The 27,432-nt window shown below is 43.4% G+C and overlaps 1 protein-coding gene across 4 annotated transcripts in view; it reads left to right on the top strand.

The window, feature by feature from the left end:
• The window catches only part of LOC136851280 (protein PBDC1), a 76,283-nt gene that overhangs the window by 25,538 nt on the left and 23,313 nt on the right, over positions 1–27,432 (top strand). For all 4 annotated transcript variants that reach the window (XM_067125265.1, XM_067125267.1, XM_067125266.1 and 1 more), the window contains exon 4: positions 15,443–15,502. In XM_067125265.1, coding sequence (XP_066981366.1) covers positions 15,443–15,502 — 60 coding nt within the window. The remainder of the gene's footprint in view (positions 1–15,442; positions 15,503–27,432) is intronic.

The raw sequence follows: 27,432 nt of genomic DNA, 5'->3' as shown, positions 1-27,432 counted from the left end.
GTACTAAAGACTCTCTGCAGTGTCTCCACAGGCCCAGCTGCAACTAAGCTGTGAAATTAAATTTTTATGTAAGTAACTTACCAAGTAATTACATGGCTATAATGTGGTTTAACAACCATGGCAGCCTAAAAATTCAAAATTAGCAGTAACTTTTCAACTGCCTAATGTAGTTGACTAAACCCCGCCCACTTTCAGGGTAAAGAGAGGAACGACATGGTAGAGAGCTCAATTGTTTGTTACCGCAGCCTTCCGTCATCGTTTTTTTGGTGATGTATTCAGAATTTGTTGTAACTTTCATGGTTATTGGCTTCGCTAATGATTGTATTTGCTTAACTTAGGATTCTTTGTTTCGTTAGTTACTTAGTTACCTTTTACTTTGCAGAATGTCAGATACTAGTTCTTCCAGTGCTAACTTTTGTAGCGAGGGATGTAAAACTAGGTTAGTTAAGTCATTAGTTGACTCTCATACTAAATGTGTCAAATATAGGGGACAGGATTGTGATATTGAGAACCTGTATTGAATGTCATCGCTAGGATGAGAAGTTTGAAAGCTTTAAAATCTTATTTGCTTAAGCTTGAAAGGGAGAAAAAGAGGAAGGCGGCCTCTAGAGGCCGAAAGTACGGCCAATCTTGACTCTTGCTAGGCTAGTAGAAGAAACTACTGTCCCTTCATCACCAGTTCTTGCTGTTTCTCCAATTCTTAGTCCTCCAACTTCTTTACCACACACTCCTATTCCAAACTCCCATGCTTCCAATCCCGACCCCTTTGCCAGTCTCAAATCAAAGTTCGATCAAAAGCTTCATTTAATTGTAAGTGCAATGTCTGAATTAGGTACCTCAGCGAAAGTGCTCTCCGAAAAGGTGTTAGCTCTGAAAAACTAACAGAATTAATAAAAATAAAACACCAGGTTGGAAGAGGATTAGATCATTTGAATAGAAAGTTTAGTAAAATAAACAAAACATTACCAATATTAGAAGAAAATTTACAAAAACTGACTATACAGTATTATTATTAGAAATTGATACATTAAAACCTCTGTATAACAAAATATCTGCAGAATTTAAGAGAGAAGTAATTCAAGGAAGAATCATTTCATGGAGGAAATATGTATCAGATCTCTCTAATAATACTCCCATACAAAAAATATGTGGAAAATTCAGGAAAATAAATGGTATCCATGTTAAACTGCCTAGACATGTAATAGGAGAATATTTAGCAGAAGTAAGTAGTGACAAAAATTTAGATGAATATTTCCACACAAAGAAAAATAGTATAGAATAGATAAAAATAAATTTTGATACAATAGACGATATATATTGTAATAGAAAATTTAACATGGAAGAGTTGGGATTTGCTCTGTTGAACAGCAACAAATCAGCCCCTGGAGGTGGCAATACTGTACAGGGTATTTGTTTTGAAATGACCTGCCATTTAGCACCTTTGGCAAAGTCATACTTATTAGAGTTTTATAACCACTTATGGCTTCGAAATTTATTTCCTGATGGAAGGCACAGAGCTATAATTATTCCTATCCCCAAACCTGGAAAAGATCCCAGTAATGTAAACAATTACAGACCAATTTCTTTAACAAGTTGTTTATGCAAATTACTAGAGAAAATGGTAAATGCTCAACTAACATGTCACACTTGAGAAATAAAAATTTTTACTCCCACTCAATTTGGGTCACATTGTAACACATCTACACTGGATTCTGTGTATAACTTGGAAGACCACATACAGAGAGGATTTGAACGAAAACAAATTACTACAGCCGCCTTTTTTTGACGTTGAAAAGGCATATGATATAACATGGAGATATGCAGTATTAAAAAGTTACATAAAAACAGCATCCATGGACATTTACCTAGGTATCCAAAACTTTCTGACAAATTGCACTTTTCAAGTGAGAATTGATAATGTATTATCAAGTACATTTCCACTTGAAAATGGTGTTCCACAAGGAAGCGTCCTTAGTGGCACACTGTTTACTTTAGCAGTAAACGATATCAGTAAAAATCCACCTATCAGAATTAAAAGTAACTTATATATGGATAATTTTGCCATATATTACTCAGCATCTTGCATAAAACTTGCAGAGCGAATCATTAATAAATTATAATAAAAATAGATGAAGGGGCCTCATCTATAGGCTTTAAATTTTCTATACAAAAGACTCAAGCAGTAATGTTTTATCAAAATAAAAAGTGGAAAAAAGGTGAAGAAACAGATTTAAAAATCAGAAATCATTCCATACCAATTGGCCAAACAGCACAATTTTTGGGATTAGTATTTGATACTCGCTTGAACTGGAAAGCCCACATAACATACATGAAATCAAAATGTAAAAAAGCATTAAACCTAATTAAAAAACTATCAAACACTACTTGGGGAGCCAGTAGACATACCCTTACTGTACTGTATAAAGCAACAGTGCTGTCTATCATTGATTATGGAAGCGAAATATATGGCTCGGCATCAGACGCAAGACTGAAAACGTTAGCTCTCTCTCTCTCTCTCTCTCAGAGCTAGTAACAGTGAAGAGTGCTCTGAGATTTCAGGCAAATTCTCCAACCAAAAAATCATTTGGAATAAGAGATGTGTTTATAAACAGTCATCCATCTCCTTTCCCAATTAGAGCTAGAAGATTGTTTGAGTTGCTAAATATAAATATACAACTACTTTTAATAGTAAAATTACCTTCTCCTTGGACAGTGAATAAAATGAGAATTTGTACACACTTAAAGTATTTATCAAAAAGTTATTCATATAACCCAGAACACCATAGACAACATACAGTAGAACATATAATCCGAAAAGGTCCACATTACTCACTATACACTGACGAATCTAAGTCACAATACAGAGTGGGGTATACTGCAGTATCTCCAGACAAAACGTATCAGTTCTCTCTACCAGATAATGCCTCATTATTTACAGCTGGGTTATGTGCAACAGCATCAGCCATAAAAATAATTAAAGAAGCCTCATTTAATAATTTTGTGATTTATAGCAACTCCAGAAGTGCTATAGAAGCCATTCAGAGCTATAATAAAAAAAAAATAATATATAAACTAAGTTTTCACTCTATAAATTGTATAATAATGGAAAAAATATTGAAATATGTTGGATCCTTGCCCATGTAGGGATTAAAGGAAATGAAGAGGCTGATAAAGCAGGTAAAGAAGCAGTCCACATGACAAGAGCAAATGTAAACATTAATATTAGTAACTATATAAGATATATAAAACAATCATTGTAAGTAAATGGCAAAATATATAGAATGAAGAACCTGAAAATAATAAATTAAAACAGATAGAATAGTGTTGGAAAATGAGAGAGAGAGAGAGAGAGAGAGAGAGAGAGAGAGAGAGAGAGAGAGACCAAGCATAAATTCTGATGCATCTTCGAATAGGATATACTTGTTTGACACATGGACACTTAATGAACAGTCCATGTGGCCTCCTGAAATCCCAGATTGCAAAGTGTTGATAGCAGTCAAACGTGCACTGTGAATGTCCAAACATAACCTTGCAGCGACATCAAATATTGGAAATAGATCAATGAAGGTTTTTGCCAGAATTCCTACATTTTCAGTAATACCAATTTTAATGTTCATGAGGAGCTGTGATTTAATGGATAAAATATAAAAAGTAAATAATGGAAATACGGAAACACTTAGGTGTCTAATGAATTTTAAAACAACTAAATTTTAAAATTTTACTTTACTTTAAATTTTAATATACCTTTTTAGTGGTATATATAGAAAGATGAGTGTAAATGTATTTATTGTTCGAGAGCATATACCTTTGTGCAGTTTTTATTTCATTTTCATTCATTCATCACCATACCGAATGACCTATTTGGTCCCAGTGCTAGTCTTCTATCCTAGACCTGTCATTTCATCCAAATCCTTTAGGCCAGCCCTATGAGAGCTGATAGTCAGTTCAGTGGCCTGGTTAAACTCTCTTAATAATAATAATAGACTTGTATGCAGATGCATCAGACCTAGGTTGGGGAGCCCTTCTAGGAGACCAAGAAGTGTCTGGGATGTGGTCCACAGAGCAGAGACGCCTCCATACGAATATCGAGGAGATACACAAGCAGGGAGGCACGCACTCGTTCTCCCTCTATGGAGCCTCCAGAGAACTCTTACTCTGGGCAGAACAGAACCAGATCACCTTTGTCACCCGCTACATTCAAAGGAAACTAAATGTCTTAGTGGAAGAGTTGAGTCGCTGCAACCAGGTCCTTCCCACGGATTGGACCCTGGACCCTGTGGACTGCAGCGATCTATGGAAACTTTCGGGTGCCCCATCGATCGACCTGTTTGCAAAGTCCAGGAATCATCGTCTTCCCCTCTTCTGCTCTTCAGCCCCGGACTCCTCTGGCATGGGTGACGGATGCCATGCTCCAGGACTGGTCGGGACTAGAAGTCTATGCGTTTGCTCCGTTCGGCATGGTCAGAGGGGTGTTAAACAAGTTTTCCTCTTATCAAGACGTCTCAGTGACTCTAGTGGCTCCTTTCTGGCTGACGAAGAAATGGTTCCCAGATCTGCTATGTCTTCTGGCGGACTTTCCAAGACTGCTCCCTCAAAAACCATCCCTTCTCAAACAACCCCACTTCCACAGGTTCCACCAAGGGTTGTCCGCTCTGGACCTGACAGGGTTCAGAGTGTATGGAGCCTTGTCAGAGCGAAGGGCTTTTCAAGAGTGGCTGCGGAGGCTATAGCTAGATGTAGGCGCCAGTCTTCTAGTAACCTCTGCCAGTCTAAATGGACAGTCTTCCAGAGATGGTGCCGTTGAAATAACATCTCTTCTCCTGAGACATCTGTAGGTCAGATTGCTGACTTCCTGCACTTCTTGAGGTCATGCAAGAAATTATTGTCCTCTACTAATAAGGGGTATAGATCCATGTTAGCCTCTGTTTTTAAGCACAGAGGGTTGGACCTGCCCTCCAACCAAGACCTCAGTGATCTCATCAAATCATCAAATCCTTCAACTCGACAAGACAAAAGAGATCAGAAAATGTCCCATGGAATTTTGACGTGGTCTTGAAGTAGCTGTTGGGCCCAGCCTTCGAGCCTCTCCGTTCAGTTCTCTAAAAGACCTGGCTAGAAAGATGCTCTTCCTAGTTGCATTAGCCACCACTAAATGAGTCAGCAAGCTCCAAGCCATTGACAAGAGAGTAGGTTTTACGCAGGGAGATGCAGTATGCTCCTTCTCTGTCGGGTTCCTTGCTGAGAACAAAGACCCTTCCGAGCCCTGGCCTCGTTCCTTCTCCATTAAAAGTCTAGCGGACATCCTGGGTCCGGAGGAAGAGGAGAGACTTCTCTGCCTGGTAAAAGCCCTGAGATACTATTTTCAGAGGACTGAGAAGATTAGAGGCCCTTCTAGTCTTCTGTGGTGCTCCGCTTAGAACCCCCTCCCATCCAATGTCTGAAAATGCGATCTCCTATTTTATGAGAGACTTAATTTCAGTCTGGAATATGAGTGTGTGGTAAAGAAGTTGGAGGACTAAGAATTGGAGAAACAGCAAGAACTGGTGATGAAGGGAGAGTACTTTCTTCTACTAGCCTAGCAGAGTCAAGATTGGCCCTACTTTCGACTCTAGAGGCCGCCTTCCTCTTTTTGTCCCTTTCAGGCTTAAGCAAATAAGATTTTAAAGCTTTCCACTTTTTCTCATCCCAGCGATGACATTCAATGCGGGTATTCTTAGTATCACAATCCTGTCCCCTACATTTGACACTTTTAGTATGAGTCGACTAACGACTTACCTAACCTAGTTTTACATCCCTTGCTACAAAAGCAAGCACTGGAGAAACTAGTATCTAACATTCTGATAAGTAAAAGGTAACTAAGTAACTAACGAAGCAAAGAATCACAAGCTAAGCAAATACAATCACTAGCGAAGCCAATAACCATGAAAGTTACAACAAATTCTGAATACACCACCAAAAAAACAATGACGGAAGGCTGCGGTAACAAACGATGTTGGTCGAAAGACGGTAGAAAAACAATTGAGCTCTCTGCCACATCGTTCCTCTCCTTACCCTGAAAGTGGGCCGGGTCTAGTCACCTACACTAGGCAGTTGAATAGTTACCATGAATTTTGAATTTTTAGGCTGCCATGTTGTTAAATAAAGGGATTTTGACAAAGGAAAAATCTATTTCTGAGGAAGGTCCCGTGTCACCCGGGTGAAATTCCATTACAGCACTAATTTCTAGGTATAATATGCTAGATATACCAGAGAAAAAGAGCTTTCAGGAAAGCTGGGGTTACTACCCCAGTCGAGCCGTCTTCTCCAAGGAAGACGTCGGTTTAACGAAGGGTGAGTGAAAGATCACTACCACGGAGACTTACTCGAAAGATCTCTCCCTATCAAAACCCCTGGAATAGAGCGGTGAGCCGTTACAGCCCCTACACCCAATACCCGCCAGGATGGCGACACTAGCGCCACCTACCTCATTCCATGCTAGCACTAACCCCAGACTTGGCATGTGCAAGAAAGGGGGAGCAATAGGTGAGTCAGGGGGTCACCGGGTGACACTGGACCTTCCTCAGAAATAGATTTTTCCTTTGTCAAAATCCCTTTCTGAGTTCAGTCCCGTGTCAGCCGGTGAAATAGTGACAGAGAATCATGCCAAGGCTGCAAACTATGAGGAAACAGGGTAATCTGAAGAAAAACATAAATTACAGAAAGCAGTTTAATGAGGGAATCTCTTACATGTGAGAAGAACACTAAACCTAAGGTACATCAAAGACTTAAAATCAGTAAAAGTGGGAAGTCCTCAGTGGGACGGGGAAGGGGTCCCCAAAACCACTTAATAACTACTAAAGCACAATATCACATGAAAATTGGATAGGTTCCCACATACAAATTGGTAAACACAATCTTAAAGCTACACACGTAAACTTATAGCTAAACACGTAAGAGATCAACCAATTGGTAAATAAAATATACAGTGCATATACATATATCTGGGGTACATGGAGCAAAATAAAAACCGCCCAGTACCCCACAAGAAAATACAATCATAACATGTCATATTACAGTTTCCAGTCAACAGAGACAAGATACATCAATATGAGGAGCAAGGCAGTGAGGCATGATCAACCAGGAGGATAAGCAGAGAAGTAAATGAGGCAGGGTGGGGAAAGGAGGATAAGGATATGATTGGTTAAGGTGGGAGATGACACTTCCCACAGCTATGGTAGAAAATTTCAGGGCTTCGAGTGATTTTTAAATAGTGGCGTTTAAACACTAGAGGTGATTTCCAACCCGTGTATTTAGATAATTCTGAGAAGTCCATATTAAGAAAGTAATTAATGGAAGTAGCAACTGCTCGAATATCATGAACCTTAGGAACTGAATCTGGGTTGGCCTGTTTAATAAAATACAGAATTTGTTGTCTTATACCATTCAGTGAAAGAGTACCACCTTTCTCCCTGATAAAAAGAGGACCCGACTTACTCTGTGGAGTTCTTAAAAGGTAAGATTTAAGTGTATAAACTGGACATAAAGACTGGTCTTGTGGAAGGAGCTTCCAAGGAGACCACCTGTCTTGTGGGTCTTTGTTTTTGGCTAAAAATCTAGGATCAGGGAAAGGAGGACCTCTCCAGAAGGGAGGAAGTTCACAAAATTATCACCTCTAGTGAGAGCCGACAGCTCTGAGATTCTAGCACCTGAAGCCAAGCTAATCAGAAATAAGGTCTTCCTTAACAGATCCTGATAAGAGCATTGAAAGTTATCCATCTCTGATGCTAACTTAAGGACATCATTGAGAAACCACGTAACGGAATGTGGGCGTGATACTGGTCTCAGACGAGCGCATGCTCTGGGGATGGATGAAAAATAGGAATCTGTAAGGTCGATTTTAAAGCCATAAAGAAATACTTTCTTCAGGGCTGACTTGGCTGTGGTAATAGTGGCCGGAGCCAGGCCTTTTTCAAACAGTGATCTAAAGAAAGAAACTCCTAAATTAGCTGTCATGATTTTGGCTTCAGATGCTTTTAGGAAGGAGGCTAATTTTTTTGACTGCTGAATCATACTGTCTAAGAGTAGAATCTCTTTTATCTGATTCTAAAAACAGAGTGTTGACAGGGTCAATGTTTGCCCTTTTGGGCTGCGAACTTTATAAAGTCCATAAAACTAGGGCATTCTGAATTCTTGAGGAAGCTGACATAGTCTTGGTTTGTACTGTCTGGGTCAGTATGGGCTTGGGAATCCAAGACTCCATAATCCCAGTTCCTGAAGAAGAGGGAACCAATTGCTCTTGGCCAATAGGGGCTACTAGGGCTGGTTGACCTTTGAATGTCCTGAGTTTGTGTAATACTTTCAGCAGTAAATTTATTGGAGGGAACAGATAAATTTTCTCCCAATTGTTCCAATCTATTGTCATTGCGTTTATGGCGACGCCTGAGGGTCCAGGTTGGGAGCCACATAACAGGGGAGCTTGAAGTTGCTCTCCGTTGCGAACAGATCCACTTGGAGACCCGGAACCCGGCGGCAAATCCATTTGAAAGATTCCACGTCCAGGGACCATTCCGTCTCCAACGGAGTTCCTGGACAGGGAATCCGCCACCACGTTCCGGCACCCCGCTAGGTGGGTGGCTGACAGGTGCCAGCCGTGCTTGTTCGCCAGGGAGAAGATAGCAACCATTACTTGGTTTACTCGACCTGATTTGGAGCCGCCCCTGTTGATGCAATGAACTACCACTGCGCTGTCCAGTACCAGCCTGATATGAATCGGTTGGGGGCGGATTTTCTTTAAAGTTAGAAAGACCGCCATAGCTTCCAGGGTGTTTATATGGAACTGCTGAAACATTGTGGACCACGTTCCTTGTACTTTTGTTTTTGTGAATATCCCCAGCCGCTTAGGGAAGCGTCTGTGTGAACAACTAGTGCCGGAGGGGGAAATTGAAGCGGAACTGACTTGACAGGCCCTGACTGTGGCCCAAGGCCGCAGTCTTGTTTTAAGATTCGAGGGATGGAGGAGACCTTGTCTCTGAGCTTGACATTGGCTCGACTCCGCCACACTCTGTTTATGTCTTTTAGTTTCGCTTTTAAGAGCAGGTCTGTCACTGAGGCAAATTGAAGGGACCCAAGGACTCTTTCTTGGGATAATGGGATGCTGATTGATTTTTGAGAAATTTTCTGGTGAGAGATGCTATCTCCTTCCTCTTGGGAGGCGGGAGAGATAACGTGTGAGAAGACAGATCCCACTGGAGGCCCAGCCACTGAAACCGGGACTCCGAGTCAGGCGGACTTTTCTCTGTTCAATTGAAAACCTAACGACTCCAGGAAGTTGATGACTATGGTCGTAGCCTTCTGACACTCTAGAACTGTTGGTGCCCAAATTATCCAATCGTCCAGGTACGCTGCTAGGGATATCCTCGACCGGAGTTGTTGAACTACCGTGTCCGCCAGCTTGGTGAATACCCTGGGCGCAATGTTTAGACCGAAGGGCATGACCCTGAAGGAGTAGGCTTGATTCCCGAGTCTGAAACCGAGGAACTGAGAGAAGTTCCGCGCAATCGGGACGTGATAATAAGCGCCTGAAAGATCGATAGAGGTGGTGACGGCTCCACGCGGAAGTAGAGTCCGCACCTGAGCTACTGTAAGCATGCGAAATTTGTCGCATTTTTATGTAGAGATTTAGACGCGACAGATCCAGGATCACTCTTTGCTGATCTGAGTCTTTTTGGGAACAGTGAATAACCTGCCTTTGAAACTTTAGGTGCCTTACTTTCTTTATTGCTCGTTTGTTGAGCAATTCTGCCACATAATCCTTGTAGGATTGATGAGGGTGGCTGGTAAAAACCTGTTAGAGGAGGAGGGTCCTTGATCCAGCTCCATCCCAGACCTTTGGACACAATGCTGTGTGCCCAAGGGCTGAAGGTCCATTGGTCCCTGAACCAATACAGGCGACCACCTACCTGTGTTTTTCTCAGTGGGAGGGAGCGGGTTTGTTCCCTCTACCACGTCCAGGTTTTCCTCTTGGGGTGGTGTTCGGTTTTCCTCTGTGAGGGGCCCTGCCTCTTCCCCCTTGCGATCCTGTTAAGGCCGTGAAAGTAACCCACGGCCCTCAGGTGTGGGTTGTATGCTGGTGAAGTAACATACCAGGGCGCAGCAAGGGAATGAGCTGGTTGGACCAGCACATATTGTTGGGGGTGAGCTTTTTGAGGTGGAGGCTGTGCCACTGCCGAGACCGGGACGGCTTGAACTACCGCCTGCTGGTGGGGGCCTCTTATGCCTCCTAAAAACGTTTACCTCCTCTCGCCTGGGGGCCGCCAGATTCTGGGGTCTTGCGCTTGTATGGAGATGCCCCAGCGAGAGCGCAGACTCTGATTGGCCCTGTAGCCTCAGACATGACATTGTGTAACCTCTTCTTCTGGGAAGAGGTTGGGCCCCAGATCGAGCTCTTTAACGAGCTTGTTAGGCTCGTGGACGGATAGTAGCATCGGCAGAAGATAAACTTTCTGCATTCCAGTCTGGCCATGATGAACTCAAACAGGTCAGACTGAAAGCCAGCTAACAGGGACTTAGCCAAGACCTGGAAAAATGGCTCGTCCCGCGCAGGGAGACGGCAGTGGCTTCCTGTAAGAGGCAGACGGAGTTCAGGGACCGGGCTAGCTTAGTCCGGGCATCAAACTCCGCCTTTAACAAAGATTCCGGCAGCTTGGGGAGCTGCTCACTAAAACTGTGAGGAAGACAGAGGGGGTCCAACTTCCCAACAGTGAAGGTGGACGGAGCATCCATCCAGAACTCATCACTTCCTGGGAACACCAGGAAGTGGGGTCTGTTTCTCTTCAGCTGCGGTAACGATTACCTTCAAAGCACGCTTCGGGCCGTAGCCAGGGCGACTTTGTTCAAACAGGAGTTGGGAAGGTTGTCTCCCAGGGCAAAACATAGTGAAGTTGCCCTTGAAAGGAGTCAACTTTGTGTTTTTCTGCCTGCCACTCCGGCCAGAGTGCGCAGGAGAGACGACTGAGCTTGGTCCCTAGGGATGATGACAGTCTCCCTGGGAACCTTATCAGAACGAATCCATGCTTCCTCTGTCAATCTTACGAAGCCTGGGTACGGGGGCAAAAGATCGGCGGGGAAGAATTCCAATTCCTCCAACCGTCTCGTGCCAAGATTCAATAGTGAGTTTGCCATCATGTTGGATGGCCCGGAGGCTAAAACGCCAAGGGTTACCGAGATCGAAAGGCGGAGGTCCGCTGTGTCGGAATGACATACTGGGGTTCGGCTGGGGGTGGATTAGCCATTCCCGCCAGCATGTTGTCATAAGTGGCAAACTTTTCGGATATCTTATTATCATATGGCAAACTTTTTCTGATATCTTTTGAATAGAATTGTTGATATCCTCAGAGAACTTTTGAAACATCTGGTTTGCAAAAGCCTCGCATCAAAGGCAGGTTGGCGAGGAGGGCTTGGTTTTGCTGCCCTCTTACTCGCGCCTTTGCCGGAGGAACCAGACTTGCTCCCGGAGGCTACAGGTGCTGAGACCTTAGCCTTCAACGGGGAAAGGCGATGCTTTCTTGGAGGACGAGGACTTATAGCCCTTCGCTTCCATGAAGTCTTCAACTTCAACTTGGGGATAGCTGATGGAGCTCTATCACCCAAGGAGGAAGACTTCCCAAAACCTGAAAATGAAGAAAGAGATGAAGCTGGGGAATCCAAAAAGGGGGCCCGCCCCAACAACCTCACCTACCTCACCACTTACCACCTGGTCCTGTTCAGTATTCATAGGTTCCAGGTCTAAGTTCAAGGCGGCAACATCCTCTGAAACCTCAGCGAGGATATCCACTTGGGGTGGCTGGGTCGCATCCCGGATCTGCTGGATGATGGGGGTGGCAAGATCTTCTGGCACTGCGGCCGCCACCCGTGCGCGGGTAGAGCAGGTCCCTCAACTGGCGTGTCGAGGACATAGGGCTTCCCCGACGGAACATTCCTACCAAACCCAGCCACCCAGGCCCGGAGGGATTCCAAGGCAGACTTCTTAGAGGACTCGTCCGCCTGAAAGAAAGCCAGCAATTAGCTAACCGGAATGAAAAACAGTCATAAAAACATAAACAAAATTCAAAAATGAGGAGCATGAAACGGAGGAAAGGTTGTCACTTACCGACTCATCCTGGATGGTTGCGCAGAGGCGAAGCAAACCTCACAACCATCAGGGTGCCAAACAACCAGATTGTCGAGCGGACCGCACAACCAGCGTGGTCCGGCACACCACGTGACCATAGGGTTGTTGCAGTGACGCGGGCACACCCCGCCCTCACAGCGAACAGTCTGTAAGTGAAAAGTACATGAACCTCCCACTCTAAGCAATCTAAAGCCGGCAAGGCCGGGAATTTCAACTGCAGCCGGAATACTCCGTGGAGAAGAAATACCTTATCATAAACTGGGCCAATAAGCTCTAAAATACACAGAGTGGAAGGTAAGATTTCCAGACCCCGGAATACTCGGGAATGAAAGGAATGAGAAAACAGGGAACTAACAGCAGGGGTTGCCAGTAAAATTAACGGCGGAACCCCGGTATAGGAACCGACTCACGATAAAAATAGGAGAGTACTCCAAGATAAACACAGATATTTAAATACGTATATCATGAACAATAAAAACATTAAACAAGTGATGGTATAAGGGTAACTCCGGAGACCGGAGGGATCCGCCTCCCTTATATAAATAAATAAATCCCTCTTCACTTACTTCCCGCCAGAGAAACAAAGGTGGGCAAGATGCTCGTATATTCATAACATAAACCGGAGCAAGTATAATAACCCAGCCGAGTAACCTGACGGGAGGGAGGAGGTATGGATAGAGTGTTCGAACACGCTCGAGCAAGTGAACAAACCACCAACACCAACACAGCGATGCTAGGGACTGTATGGGAGGGAGCGAATCCTCTACCAAATGGAGAAGTCCCTGAACTCGGGAGAAAATGCCATCTAGCGCCACCCGCACGAGTAGAGCAAGGCTGGAAGGGTGGGGGAGTAGGGGAGAATGGTAGGCTATGAAGAAAGAGAACAGGAGACGGGGAAACATATAACCCGCTCAACTGCACTACACCACCTCCAAGAATGATCTGAGTCTTTTTGGGAACTGTGATAGGGTGGCCTACTACTAAGGAAGGGAAGCAAACCAAGCCTCGATGCCCGACTCCTGCCTAGGCACAGCCTAATAGGACCTAACCTAGTATAGGCTAGGAAAATGGAAGGAGTGGTGTAAAGGGGAGGAGGAACAAACAAGGGAGAGAAATTTTGTGCCGAGAACCAACCGGGAACGAGAAGAATGGGGGCAAGAAGGCGAATAGCCTAGAGGAAACACATCCAAAGAACTCTATTCCCCAAAGGAAGGAAGAGAACTAAGGGGCTCACTCTGCCCACCAAAAACGATCCCGGAGGAAACAGCAACCAAAACTCCCTAAACCTGGTGGACTCTCCACGCCGAGGGCAAGGGGATGGAAGCAAATAAACCTACTCCACTAAAAAAACCATCACACAAAAATATTGAAATAAAAATGTGCTCAATAGGGTGTGAGCCTACCCGGGCAACGGTTAGATCTAAGGCACCGCTACCACGAGGAGGTAAAAATGGTAAAATAAAAGAAAAAGAGCACTATCGCCAAGAATAAAATAAATAATTGGCCTAATACAGACTAAAATAATAGGGAACCCAACCTGGAGGGGGTACCTGGACGGGCATCACTCAAAAGGGCCAGTAGGCCAAAAATTATGTAAAATTTGGGGGCCACCGCAGGAAACCCGCCAGGAGGAGAACCAAGGGGGCAAAAATATATCATCTATAATCGACAAGGAGACAACCCAACAGAAAAGAACTGATGGGGTCGCCGCGTCGACATGGTTGGCGGGGACGCCCTTGTCATAATAAGATCTCAATATTTATATATAAACGAGACCAAAACAGCCAAAATATAGAACGAAAAACCCCACAATAAGATGGTACTTAACTTGAGATAGTAAAGCTGCTCGATGACATGGTGAAAGATGGAAAAAATCCACAAAAGGCACGAGCACACAAAATTAAAAGATAGTGATCACGTGCTAGAAAATGGAATGTAGGTGGCGCTGGTGTTGCCGCCCTGGCGGGTATTGGGTGTAGGGGCTGTAACGGCTCACCGCTCTATTCCGGGTTTTGATAGGAGAGATCTTTCGAGTAAGTCTCCGTGGTAGTGATCTTTCACTCACCTTCATTATACCGACGTCTTCCTGGAGAAGACGCTCGACTGGGGTAGTAACCCCAGCTTTCCTGAAAGCTCTTTTTCTCTGGTATATCTAGCATATTATACCTAGAAATTCGTGCTGTAATGGAATTTCACCGGCTGACACGGGACTGAACTCGGAAATAGCTGTGTAATTACTTGGTAAGTATATATAAAACTTTATTTCATTATAAAAATATTATAATTCAGCTTACATTTTCTTATGTACTTCTTACAAATTTATTGATTGGAGGAGTGATGGAGTTGATAGAAACTGCTAGAGATGAAGTCAGTTTTTCCCAAAGTAGTTTTAAATCTAAAAGAAGCCTTGAATGTTTCAAAACTTGAGAGTTCAGACTTCTGTATTTTTCAAGAGGCAAGCATGTGAGCTTTATTTTGTGGCCCTAATTTTTATGTTGGTGATATGATAGATATTAGAGGTACGTAGTGTAACAAATTTTTAACCAGTTTTGTTTCATGTCTTTCTAATTCCATCTTATTTTTTGTTTGTTTTTTTGTTTTTAATTAGTATTGTTTCATGTCTCTAATTCCATCTTATTTTTTGTTTGTTTTACCAAGTTTAATAGTTTCTAATTTTGTCCAATTCTCATTTCTGTGGTTGTGTGCTGACAGAGCTCATGTAACTTCAATCTGTGAAACGGAGGACTTGTTCCATATTGCATTCATATATTCATACATGACTTTCCACCATGCAGTGCTCATAGTAGTCTTGTAGATGCTGTAAGACTTCCGAAATTGGAACTGGGAGATGTTTGGATCCTCCTTTTGACTGCCTTCCTGCTTCCTTTCGTCTTGGAATTCTGTTTCAGTGTTTGGCACATACTCTATATCTTGTTGTCATTGTTGTGCTTTTCCTTGACTCCTTGCAGCCTCAGTTTTTTCGAGTAGCTGTACATAATTAAAAGTTTTTTAAAGTTTCTGTCAACCTACTGGTATGAGGATCAGATAAGTGTAGTAAGCTTGCAATGATGGTGCCACAGTTCTTACTGATAAAAATTAAGAACTGTATGCTTTGTGTTAATGCAAAACTTTATGTTTAGTATTCATATAAAGCAAAGAAAAGGGTAAGATAAAGTGTAAAGGAGCTTGTTTACCAGTTTAATGTGTGAATTACCCATTTTAACGTATTTAACAGACCTAGCTACCAGGAATAGCAGAGAAATGTTTGTAAAAATGATTAAAATTTACTTTCAGGCAGCAGTTGAGCAGATGTGGGCTATCAAGGCAATGGATCATGCAGAAGTTTATTTTAATGTAAGTAAATGCGTTTGTTCATACAGAAATGCCGGTGCCTTTTAAATAGGAGTCTCTTTCAGTGCAAGCTGGAAACTGGTCAAAAACTTGGTAACAAGGTGGTTAACCAGGTGGTTAATGGGTTGAGATGAGGTGAAAGGAGTATCCCGCGCTCGCTGACCGTTGCCTTCACTTTTCTATCAGCTGCTGATAGTGTTGGATATATTGCTGTGCTCCCCACCTGCACAGTTGAAAACTTGGGTGAGCATTTGCTTATTAATTATCCTTTGGTTTTTTCCATTTTGCTTTTGTGTTGGTCATTCTTGTTTTTCATCCATGGATAAAAATTTAAAATACATTTGTTCCTACCCAAAGAATATACTTCAGCACAGCTGGAGACCAGCTGTTAAACTTTAAACAAGGTGGTTAAGTATGTAGTTGACTACCGATTACAGGTGGGGTCCCACCCACCCAGTCGGTATGCATTCACTTTGCTTTTGGCCGAGAGAGAGAGAGATGTGCGGCTCTTTCCTCTGTTCCTGCCGTTTGACTGATTCGTTTGTTTATGTGTTCATGATATATACTAGGGTGTTGCTGTTTTTGCTTATATCTGGAGAGTAACGTTCTTATATGATATCATGCAAATCCAACCCCTATTTTACCCTTCTGTGTTGCGTATTCAGTTTTCTGATATAATTGTTCATTCTGACATAAGGCAACCGTACAACTTTATTAGCCTTGAGAGTGTAGAAACTGGTTTTTATGTTGCTAAGGCAATGAGCTTAAACTGGTTTCTCATATTGCTTACGACACTACGACGCTCTTCATCTATCTCGGAGAGAGTTTTATTCCTTCGCAGTACAGAGGAAGGTTTGTATTCTAAAAATTATTACTTGTAATAGATTCTTCGTTGGACTGGTCGGTACCGTTCTCAGCTAGCACTCTGCAGGGCCCGAGTTCGAATCTCTGGCCAGCCAATGAAGAATTAGAGGAATTTATTTCCGGTGATAGAAATTCATTTCTCGGTATAATGTGGTTCAGATTCCACAATAAGCTGTAGGTCCCGTTGCTAGGTAACCAATTTGTTCTTAGCCACGTAAAATAAGTAATCCTTTGGGCCAGCCCTAGGAGAGCTGTTAATCAGCTCAGTGGTCTGGTTAAACTAAGGTATACTTGACTTGACCTTTGTAAAGTTCTAGGTTTTTCAGATGATGTAGAGCTTGAGGTACTTGGGAAATACGGGTTCTCTCACTAGCAATACTTGCAGTATTGCACCGCATGTTGCCGATTGCTCTTTCTGGTTCGTCTGTGGGCATGCAAGCAGCTGTTGCTCAGGTCCCTACAGAACCCATAAGAGAGAGAGAGAGTATGTGTGTGCTCATTTCCTCCTTCCCATTCCCACCTGAGAATGGTGCAAGGGTCACAAGACAGCGATAGACTTGTGTTAGAAGTTGAAGAAGAGATTCGATTCATCATCATCATCATCTTCGCCTTCATCTTAATTGTGTGCCGTCTCTTCATGGTGCTCTCCCCTGTCTTCGGACTTGGGGTCTGTGCCGCGGGCCTCGCTGAGACCCTGCAACACGGGAGCACTAGGTGTGCGGGTCTCCTCAGATACGACACGAAGAGGTAACCTTTGTCACCGATACTAGTTGAAGGAAGTCACCTTCCCGGACTAGTGCTTACCTCCGCCCATCTTTCTTCGGACCATCAGGTAGAGGGAGTAACTGAAGATCGTCCTGTATGTGACTCGGAAGCTCTGAGTGCATGGACCTCCAAGGAGAACCATGTCACCCCAGGTACTTCTACGAATTGGTATAAGCATACCTCTGCTTGAGTTTCCCCCGGACACTCGGGTAGTGAAAGCAACATATTATCGATCCACTCATTACTCAGGAGCTCTGGGTGCGCGGGTCTGACAGGACCCATGTTACCGTGGGTACTCGGGTTTCTTCGAAACCGTATGGTATCCGGACCTGCTAGCTCTGCTCTCTGAGGCACCGAGAGAGATTCCCCCCTGGCACAACCTTCTGTGTCAACCACACGTAGAATGGTACCACCAGTCAGTGGAGTCTCTTTCACTTCACGGCTGGAGACTATCCAGCATCTCTTGTGAGCGAGAGGGTTTTCTCACTGCACAGTGACAGATGTCTGGATACCTTTGTTAATCCTATGAAGCTGTGTATCAGGGAAAATGGGCCATCTTCATTGGTTGGTGTTGTAGACAGTGTCTCTCCCTGATTGGAGCTACCATTGAGCAAGTAGTGGACTTCCTTGCCTTTCTTTGCCTAGAGAAGCTTCTCTCCTTCTCAGCTGTAAAGGACTATAGAGCCGCCCTGGGCCTAGTCCTAAGCTTGAAGGGTGTGGATATCCCCTCTTCGCTGGAGACTTCCCTGCTGATTAAAAGCTTTGAGAGGTCTTGCCCTCCCAGGGAACTCAGGCCCCCTGCATGGGATGTGGCTCATTCTTAGGAGCCTGACTCGTGCACCGTACGAGGCTCTACAAGAGGTGGTCAGTCAGGGATCTGACCCTCAAGACTGTTTTCTTGCTTGGCCTGGCATTGACAAAGAGAGTAGGTGAACTTCATGGTCATTCCTTTGATGCTAAACACTCAAGGGGATGGGGATCAGTTATGCTTGATTTCATCCCAGATTTCGTAGTGAAGACTTAGAATCCGTTGGTTCCTGAAGCCAGGTTCAAGTCCTTTACGATCCCCTCCCTAGAAGACTTTGTTGCTAATGACCCAGATGAGATGTTACTCTCTCCTGTTAGAGTGCTGCAGTACTACCTCAAGAGGACTTGACATCTATGGCCAGATGTTGACGACTCTTTGTTAGTATTGGCTCGACCTGGAAAGAGGTGTCTTAAGAACACTACAGTGCTCCCCCACTTTTTTGCGGGGATAGGTTCCAGAGCCCACCGCTGAAATGCAAAGTCCTCTCAAAAAATGCTTATAACTCCCAAATACCTGTACCCCTTAAACTAAAATATACCTTAGTTTAACCAGACCACTGAGCTGATTAACAGCTCTCCTAGGTCTGGCCTGAAGGATTAGATTTATTTTATGAGGCTAAGAACCAATTGGTTACCTAGCAACGGGACCTACAGCTTATTGTGGAATCCGAACCATATTATAACAAGAAATGAATTTCTATCACCAAAAATAAATTCCTCTGATTCTTCATTGGCCGGTCAGAGAATCGAATGCGGGCCCAGCAGAGTGCTAGCCAAGAACGATACCAACCTGTCCAATGAGGAAGTACCCCATAAACTAAAATGCTTATAACTCTATTTTAAAAGTTCACAGCCTAATTTAGTATTTCAAATAAAAAATATACCTTAAATTATCATACTAAAACAATTCAATATCAATTCAAACAAAAATACACCCCAAACCATCATCCCAAAACACCCTAAGTCATCTTAGATTAGTACCCTTTTACAACTGTTACTCTTATGTATATATGCCCCCTAAATCTTATGACAGTGATTTACTAATTTTAAAAAACAATAAGTGTGTCCTCTATTTACACCCCACCGACTTACAGTTGCATCATGTTATGGCACTGTAATCTCTGTTGATGGCACTAATAGCAAGAATAGGCATCAAGTTAATGGTGCCTGACAGCACTGTAACTTGATGCAATACGGGGCCACAACTCAAGTTACGGGGCTGCAACTCAAGCTATGGGGCTGCAACTCAAGCTACGGCACCATAAGTGCCATTAAAGCGCTGATAATGGTGAAAAACCGACTTGGGGCAGCAATCAACTTACAGCGCGGCACTGGAATGGATCCCCCGGTGTAAGTGGAGGACTATTAATGTAAACACAACAAAATATCTTTAAAATATTTAATACAAATTAAATACATCTTTAATACTAATTACATAAATCTGTCTTACAGAACGTTTAATAACCAGTCAAGTTACCCCTGTACAGTATACATAGGCATAACTTTTTTTCTCTCATAGTATTAAAGTCGTCCTGTTTTCTTTATATGTTGGTAAAAACAGTTAAAATTACCACTAATTCTCTTTTTTCCGTAGAGCAACACTGTTTATTCACTAACTGCTGTATTTTTTCATATTGTGTTTGTGACTAAATACAGATTTTTATGATAACAATAATTTACAATGTACTTATAGACAGCATAACAGGTGTACGGTTCTCTCTCTCTCTCTCTCTCTCTCTCTCTCTCTCTCTCTCTCTCTCTCTCTCTCTCTCTCTCTCACTTTAAGTTTAATGTAAGATGTATTTAAAATGATACTGCTGTAAAGTGTTTTTGGATGACAGAGTATATTGTACAATATTTGAAATATTCGCTAATTACTTTTGTTTTATATTCCAGTGTGCTTTTACTGGAAAATAGTTCTTCATTGGAGGGGTGGGTAGAGCTCTCGGCTAGCACGCTGTTGGCCCAGCGTTCGACTCTTTGGCCAGCCAATGAAGAATTAGAGGAATATATTTCTGGTGATGATAGAAATTCATTTCTCGTCATAATGTGGTTCGGATTCCACAATAAGCTGTAGGTCCCGTTGCTAGGTAACCAGATGGTTCTTAGCCACGTAAAATAAATCTAATCCTTCGGGCCAGCCCTAGGAGAGCTGTTAACCAGCTGAGTGGTCTGGTTAAAGTAAGATATACTTAACTTTACTGGAATATAAAATGAAAATAATTAGCAAATATTTTAAGTATTGGACAGAAACACTTTACAGTAATATCATTTCAAATACATCTTACATTACCCTTTTAGAGAGAGAGAGAGAGAGAGAGAGAGAGAGAGAGAGAGAGAGAGAGACTCAGTATCGTACACCTGTTATACTCAGTCTGGGACCCAACCTGGAATGAGCTTAACAAATACAATGAGCTTAACAAATACATTGTAAATAATAATTGCACTGTACAGTGAACTTTCAGATTCGCTGGGATCGTCCCCACCCCGCGAATGGATCAAATTCTGAATCCTTAAAACCCTCTAAAAACACTTAGAACTGCCCATTTTGTTAGCTTAAACACAGAAAAACCCTGTAAAAATGCTTATACCTGAATATTTTAATAGTTTTATCACAAAAGTGCATTTATTCATGAAAATTTATGAAAATACAGTAATTAGTGAATATTTCTCAGTGAAAAATACTGAATGGGAATTTTCCATGAATGATGGCTAGATATGTTCCACAGAGAAACCCGCGAACGCGTGAGTCCACTGAAACGTTGACTATGCCTTAATACAGGGTTCACTGTAAATAGTTTTTGTCATAAAAATCGTTATTTAGTCACAAACACAATATGAAAAAATACTGTAATTAGTGAATAAATAGTGTTGCTCTATGAAAAAAAGCAAATTACAGTAAACCCCCCGTATTCGCGTTCTCGTGATTCGCGGACTCACACATTCGCAGGTTTCTCTGTGGAACATATCTAGCCATTATTCGTGGAAAATTCGGCCATTCGTGGTATTTTTCACTGAGAAATATTCACTAATGACTGTATTTTCATATAATTTTCATGAATAAATGCACTTTTTGTGATAAAACTATTAAAATACTCAGATATATGCATTTTTACAGGGTTTTTCTGTGTTTAAACTATCAAAATGGGCAGTTCTAAGTGCTTTTAGAGGGTTTTAAGATCATTCATGATTTTAGCTATTTATGGGAGGTGTGGACGCATCCCCGCGAATACGGGGTTCTGCTGTAGTAATAATTTTAAAGATGCGGTCCATAGAAAAAAATCCGTGAATTGGTGAAAGTTCCTGCAGAAAAGTAAAGATATGTTTCACAAACAAAATTCCATGACAAAATGAAACATGAAAAAGCAAGGTGGCACTGTATCTCTTTCTGGCTATGTGAAATGATCAAACAGGCATTCTCTGTGACTGGTGAGGGGAATCTCTGCGACTGGCGAGGAGAACATCAGTACATTCCGAGCGAGAACTCATGAAATCCAGCATCGGTCCATCCCTCTCATTCAGGAAGAATCTGTCGGTTCCTCAGGTACTGAAGGATGGGGTGTGGTCACGCGAGACCATCTTCACTTCCTTCTGCCTTTAGAACGTTGCCCTCAAGTCCTTGGACACTTTCCTTGGGTCCTGTGGTGGCTGCTCAACAAGTTATATAGCTTACCCGGCTCCTCTAAGGGGACAGGTAGCATCTCGCCTAAGATGTTCGTGTAAGGGCAGAAAGTAGTGAGAGAAGGGTGCTTAATATGCAGCTCCTAGTTTTTATAGCAAGCTTATTTTTGAGTTGAGGCAGTTTGAGGATTTGAAGTCTTTCAAAAGGAACTTTAAACTTTTTTGTGTATCAGTGCTGTGATATGGAATATCAGACAGTGAATGTGGAACATGCAGTGTGATGAGGCATGTTCAGGGCAATACATCTAATGAATGAACTTTTATTTTGATAATGGAGGCCTTGTGAGCACTTTGGAAGTGGTGCAGGACCTAGATAAGTGTCAACAAGTAATAACAGTACTTTATCGTCAGCCGAGAATCAGTCCCAGTATCAGCTTCGTCAGTATGTTGTGTAGAGTACTCGCTTTGGCAGTACATTTACTAAGTTGGAACATTCTGAAAAGCTTGTCATGTCTCCTGCGCAAGGATGACACGTTTCTAGGTTGTTGCACAGATCGTGAACGTTCCACACTTCCAATACCCAGAAGCACCCACTGGTGCCCACTCAGTCTGACGCCAGCTCATGCTACGAGCACTAGATGGCGCCCACTGGCATCATCTACCATCTGGCATCAACTCGTGCTCTGACAGCCAAAGCGCCCGAGTGCCTACAGGCAGCTCCTACCATCTGGCACCAACTCATGTTCCATGCAGCCAAGGTGCCCCCAAAACGCCCATGAGCGCCTGAACGCCCAAGTGCCCCCAAAGGCGCAACTGTAGCAGACAGTCAGGTATGTACAAAGCTGACATATCCTTTTTCTCTCCTTCTACTAGCCCAATGTGTTTATCCACTTGCTTCTGCACCTGGCTCCCTAACTTCCTTCTCATACCATCACCAATCTTGTGTCTGGGTTAACAGAAAATTAACCTTGCAAAGTGAGTGTTGTGCAGTGGAGGAGGTGATTACCCGGCCCGCCGGTTCTCGTAGACCTAAGTCACTGTCATACTCCCCCATGCCTGGGAGGAGTCATACTGAAAGTCCAATGGAGGCTGGTGGGAAGTCCCCCGGGTAGTTGCCCCCTCTGTTGAACCTGTTGCACATTCCCAGGTATTGACAGACTGCCGCTGAAAAGGCATCTTGATGGATGTGTAGTGGAGACGGTGGTTGCTCGTCCCGCTGACGAAGGTGCCTGTCAGACTCCCCTAAACCTGGGATGGAGGCATACTGGAAGTCCAAGGGAGGTTGATGGGGTTTGCCCATGGGTAGTCACCCCCTCGGTCGAACCTGTAGTACATTCCCAGTATCGGCAGACAGCCACTGGAAAGGCGTCTTGATGGATGTGTAGTGTTAGACAGCCATTGAAAAGGCGTCTGATTGATGTGTAATGTTATCATCGCTCGTCAAATTGACATCTTCCTGAGCACCTGGCGCCATCCTACTAGTGTCTGGCGCCAGTTCCTGTTTACTCGGCGCCTATTCCTGAATGCTCGACTCCAGTTCCCAAGCAACCGTCAGTTCCCATGGTCCGCTCTTATGCGCCTGGCGCCAGTCTTCTAGTGTCTGGTGCCAGTTCCTCTTTAGTACTCAGTGCCCATCTTTGCTAAGAGCACACTGTTGTTCTTTCTTGAGCACCAGTCTCCAATTGAATTTATGGCTCCAGCTTTTCAGTCCCCGATCACCAGGTGCCAACTCTTCAGTATCAGACTCCCGCCTCTGAGCGCCATACAGACCTCTCACAAGCGTTTTGGCACTCTTCAGTCTGTTCCTCTGCCTGGAGTTCAAGACGAGCCGACATTGCTCCCTTTTTAATGACAGTGTCTCGGAGTCCTGTCCTTTGCAGACAGGGACTTTTGTGTCCCGAATTGTTGAAGAAATCTCTCACCTCTGGCATTTTCTTCATCTTCCAAGAAGTCTCTCAGGGAGTTGGGAGTTTGGATTTTGTTGGAAAGGGAGCAAGACAGGTGTCTTTGGACTTTCCTCCCTCTGGTGCTTTGACGGAACTAGACCTCCTCTCGGAGATCTTGTCAAGATTTTTGAAGTAAAAGGCAGCAGGAACACGGGCTAAGAAGATAGAGGACTCCCAAGTGTTTACCGAGAGACATCGCCTTGGATTGTCTCTTAGTCCTGTCCTGTACGGGCAGGGACAGAGATGGTTTTTAGAGCTTTCCACTCTTTTCTCTGGGATCTCAAGAAGAGAGAGCTCTGGTGTTCCTTTACTACTGTGAGAGCCACACAGTCTCAGTCAGCCCTGTTATTTTTGCCTCAGAGCACAGCCTCCGTTGCAAGAGTCAACTTTTTTGGAAGTCAGTCTCAACTCTCAGAATTTTTGGGCTTTCCATCTGCCTAGAGAATAACTGCTACTTTCAGACGGTCCGCTAATATATTACCCCTTTTTTCTTCTTACTCAGAACATTAGTGGATGAGTCTACTGTACTGGGGACTGTGTCATCCACCAAGACGTTAGTCAAGTTAGGAAAACTTCATATGAGTCAGACCTGCAGTGGTGGCTGTACATACATAGATAAAGTAGGGAACTCCCTTCTTCCTCTAAGCTCAGACCTAGTCTTCTACTTTGCACCTTGGATCTTGTTCGAGTGCTTCTTGACCTTAGTTGACACCTGGACTGCGGTAGTTCTCTCTAGATGAGATTTCATTCCTAGCGTATATGTAGAGAAGAAAGGCTCGTTTTCTCTCCATGCAAGAGAACCTGTACTGTTAACAGATTGGATTTGATTTCATTCAAGTCGTCTAAAGTTCTTGCAGACGAACTGAAAGCATGGATTTGATTTCATTCAAGTCGTCTAAAGTTCTTGCAGACAAACTGAAAGCAGGTACTTGCTTACGTCCCCTGGGCTAGCAGGAACTGTGGAGTCCATGGGCAGACCGTCTATGATCCCATTTGCTACCTCAAGGAACCTTCGAAGCTTCAAAAAGCATGAGTACAAGGTTTTTCTGCTAAACTTATTGCTTACACTAGTGTGGTTGCAGATGTCATTCTTGTAGCCCCATCTACCAGACTAAGTGGGCCTTTGTTGAAGCTGGGTTGCAGTCTCTACCCATCTTCTCGGGGACATCTATTGCCCATTTTCGGATACCCCTTCTGTACCTGAGGAGATCTACATCTTTCATACTCCATCAATAAAGAGTGATATATGCTTAACTAATTGCTTAAACACAGAGGCCTAGCTTTTGACTGCCTTATCTGGTCTTTGACGCATCCAAGTGAGGAAGGAATCTGGTCTTCTGGAGCCTGGATGTATTCTGAATGACTGACGAGTCCCTTGTTTGATCCCCTGCATTCCTCTTCTCGGCAACCTTACATGGAAGACACCCATCCGAATGACCTCTGACTTCGACTAGACACACTAGTGAGATCCAAGTCATCATTTAGAGAAGGTATTTTCACAGGGAGATGTCTTTTCCTCATTTACTCTGGGATTTTTAGCCATAACAAGGATCTATTCAAGCTCTAGGTCCGTTCCTTCTCCTTTAGGAAGTTAAGGGACATCATTGACTCTGAAGAAGAGAGAACCTTCTCTCCAGCTACAGCTTTGGGGTTTTGACATGAACAGAATCGGACTAAGATAAAATACTGAAAGGGCTTATTTTTGAATGCTTAAGGAAACATTTTGCCTTTTAAGTGAAAGTCAAGGACGTCAGAGCAGCCTTTTCCTCCTTAGCTTCCAGGCTCATTCCACATAGCCCTACTGGAAGTATTGTTGTCCTCTGCATCTCGCTTTCTTATCAAGTGATCTCGATCATCTAGCTTACCTGTCTCCCAGTTCGCTTGGGGACAGCCACAGTCTGACGTCAGCTGCAGTCTGGCGCCAGCTGTAGAACTTCCAGAGCCACAAGCTTCTAGCTTGTCTGGCTCCCAGCTTGCCTGGCTCCAGCTCTTGCTCTGAGCGCGTGCTAGCTCCCACGATTACCCACTAGTTCCCATGAGCACCCGCTAGCTCCACGGGCTCCTGCTAGCTCCTAAGAGCGACCGCCAGTCCCGAGCTCTTAGCTCAACTGGCGCCCAGCGCTTCTGGTGCCAGCTACAGCCTGACTCCAGATCATTCTCCGAGCATTCAAGCCCTCTCCAGCTCTGTGGGAGAATAGGGAGGTCTTAGTCTTTGGAGTTTTTCAGAGGTCCATCCTCTACATATGGTGATATGGCAAGATCCGTTTGATTCATTGACTAGAAAGTATTGCCCTCATGGACTTCTAACTTGGGACACACTCAGAATTAAGAGACCAGTTTGCCTCTTTTAAGTAAAGCTAAGGACGTCATAGTAGCCTCTACCTCTGTAGCTTGCATACATTTTATGCCTTCGAAGTACCAAGAATGTAATCGTACTTAGTTTCTCACTATTTTTAATGGAAGTTAAACATTGTTGAATCTTTCAGTGCCTTGAGACCATTCCTAGTGACTGGCATGGTATCATGGAAGGAAGCATAGGATTGTTTTTTCCTGATATCTCTTCACCTTGTAATAAGGTGTCGAGTTTTTTGCGGAGCTAGGGGGTACATTGTACCTGAAGCACCCACCATTCTCAGTGGATGGGTTGTGTTTTTATCTCAGTGTAGGTGACAATGTCTGGTTGTTTTTATTTTGGTGCTAGCCCAGGTCGGGCGAACACCTATCGTGCTTTGCTAGCCATCAGAGTACTTCCTTCGCTGCAAAGTTCCCACTAAGTAGGAGGCGACTCATGGTTATACTGCCACACCACTATGAGTTAAGGTGAGAACCTACTAGAGGCAGTATCCCAGTAGCTCTCTTAGCTGATAGATAACGACAAACATTGGTTTTCAATGCTAGCAGTTTTTTCTATTTTCAAATTCATTACATACTTAATGCTTTTGGAGTAGAATATGTCCATGTATCCCACCTCCTATCAGTGTGGGAATCAGCTATGTAATTACTTGGTAAGTTACTTATATAAAAATGACATTTTTATAATAAAGTTTTATATGTACTTACCAAGTAATTACATGATCGGAGCCCACCCTCCTCCCTGCTGATGGACATAAAGGCGTGAACAGATTGAAGTTATCTGATAAAGTCATTCCTAATATTCCCACTAGTGGGCAGAACTGGTCACCTAACAGACGTGAAGTGTTACCCGCAAAATTTTGAACTCAAGCTGCCATGTAAGTGAACTAATAGCTATGTAATTACTTGTTAAGTATATATAAAACTATTTTTTTTTTTTATAAAAATGTCATATTAAGCAGTAAACTGTTAAAATAGGCAGTTATATCTAGTTTAAGGGGTACATGGTATTTGGCAGTTATAAGCATTTTTGTAGGGATTTTGCATTTCTGCAGATTTTGCATTTTCACAGTGGGTTCTGGAACCAATCCCTTTGAAAAACTTGGGGAGCACTGTAATGAGAACAGGTGTCTGTCATTGTCAGACTACCTTTACCTCATTCTACTTGAGGGATGTTCCCCACAAGTCCCTGGACACCTTTTTCTTGGGACCTGTGATGGCTGCCCAACAAAGTTGTGTAGTCACCAGTGCTCTGGATTCCGACTGGTCAGTTTTTCATTTGATGTATCTAGGTCCAGTGTAAGTCTGTAGGTGTGAATGTGGAAAGACTGGACTCCTTTCCTCCTTATCACTTTGGGAGCAGTGTCCAGGCTGAAATATGTGCCAGAGTTGGGCAAGTCGCAGGCAACTACAGTTTCAGTACTCTTTTCCCAAAGTGGGATAGGGAACATCACTTTCATCCTGTCTCCTATAACAAAGAGAAAAGAGGACAAGGTAGAGTTTAGTCCTGAACTGTGATTGTACAAGCCAGAACTAAACTAACTTCTGAGTTGAAGCCTTACAGGTTTTCTGAAATGT

The sequence above is a fragment of the Macrobrachium rosenbergii genome, chromosome 23 (assembly GCF_040412425.1).
Source record: "Macrobrachium rosenbergii isolate ZJJX-2024 chromosome 23, ASM4041242v1, whole genome shotgun sequence".
Lineage (NCBI taxonomy): Eukaryota > Metazoa > Arthropoda > Malacostraca > Decapoda > Palaemonidae > Macrobrachium > Macrobrachium rosenbergii.
The sequence above is the reverse complement of the archived record's forward strand: the minus strand, read 5'-3'. Positions and strand labels throughout refer to the sequence as shown.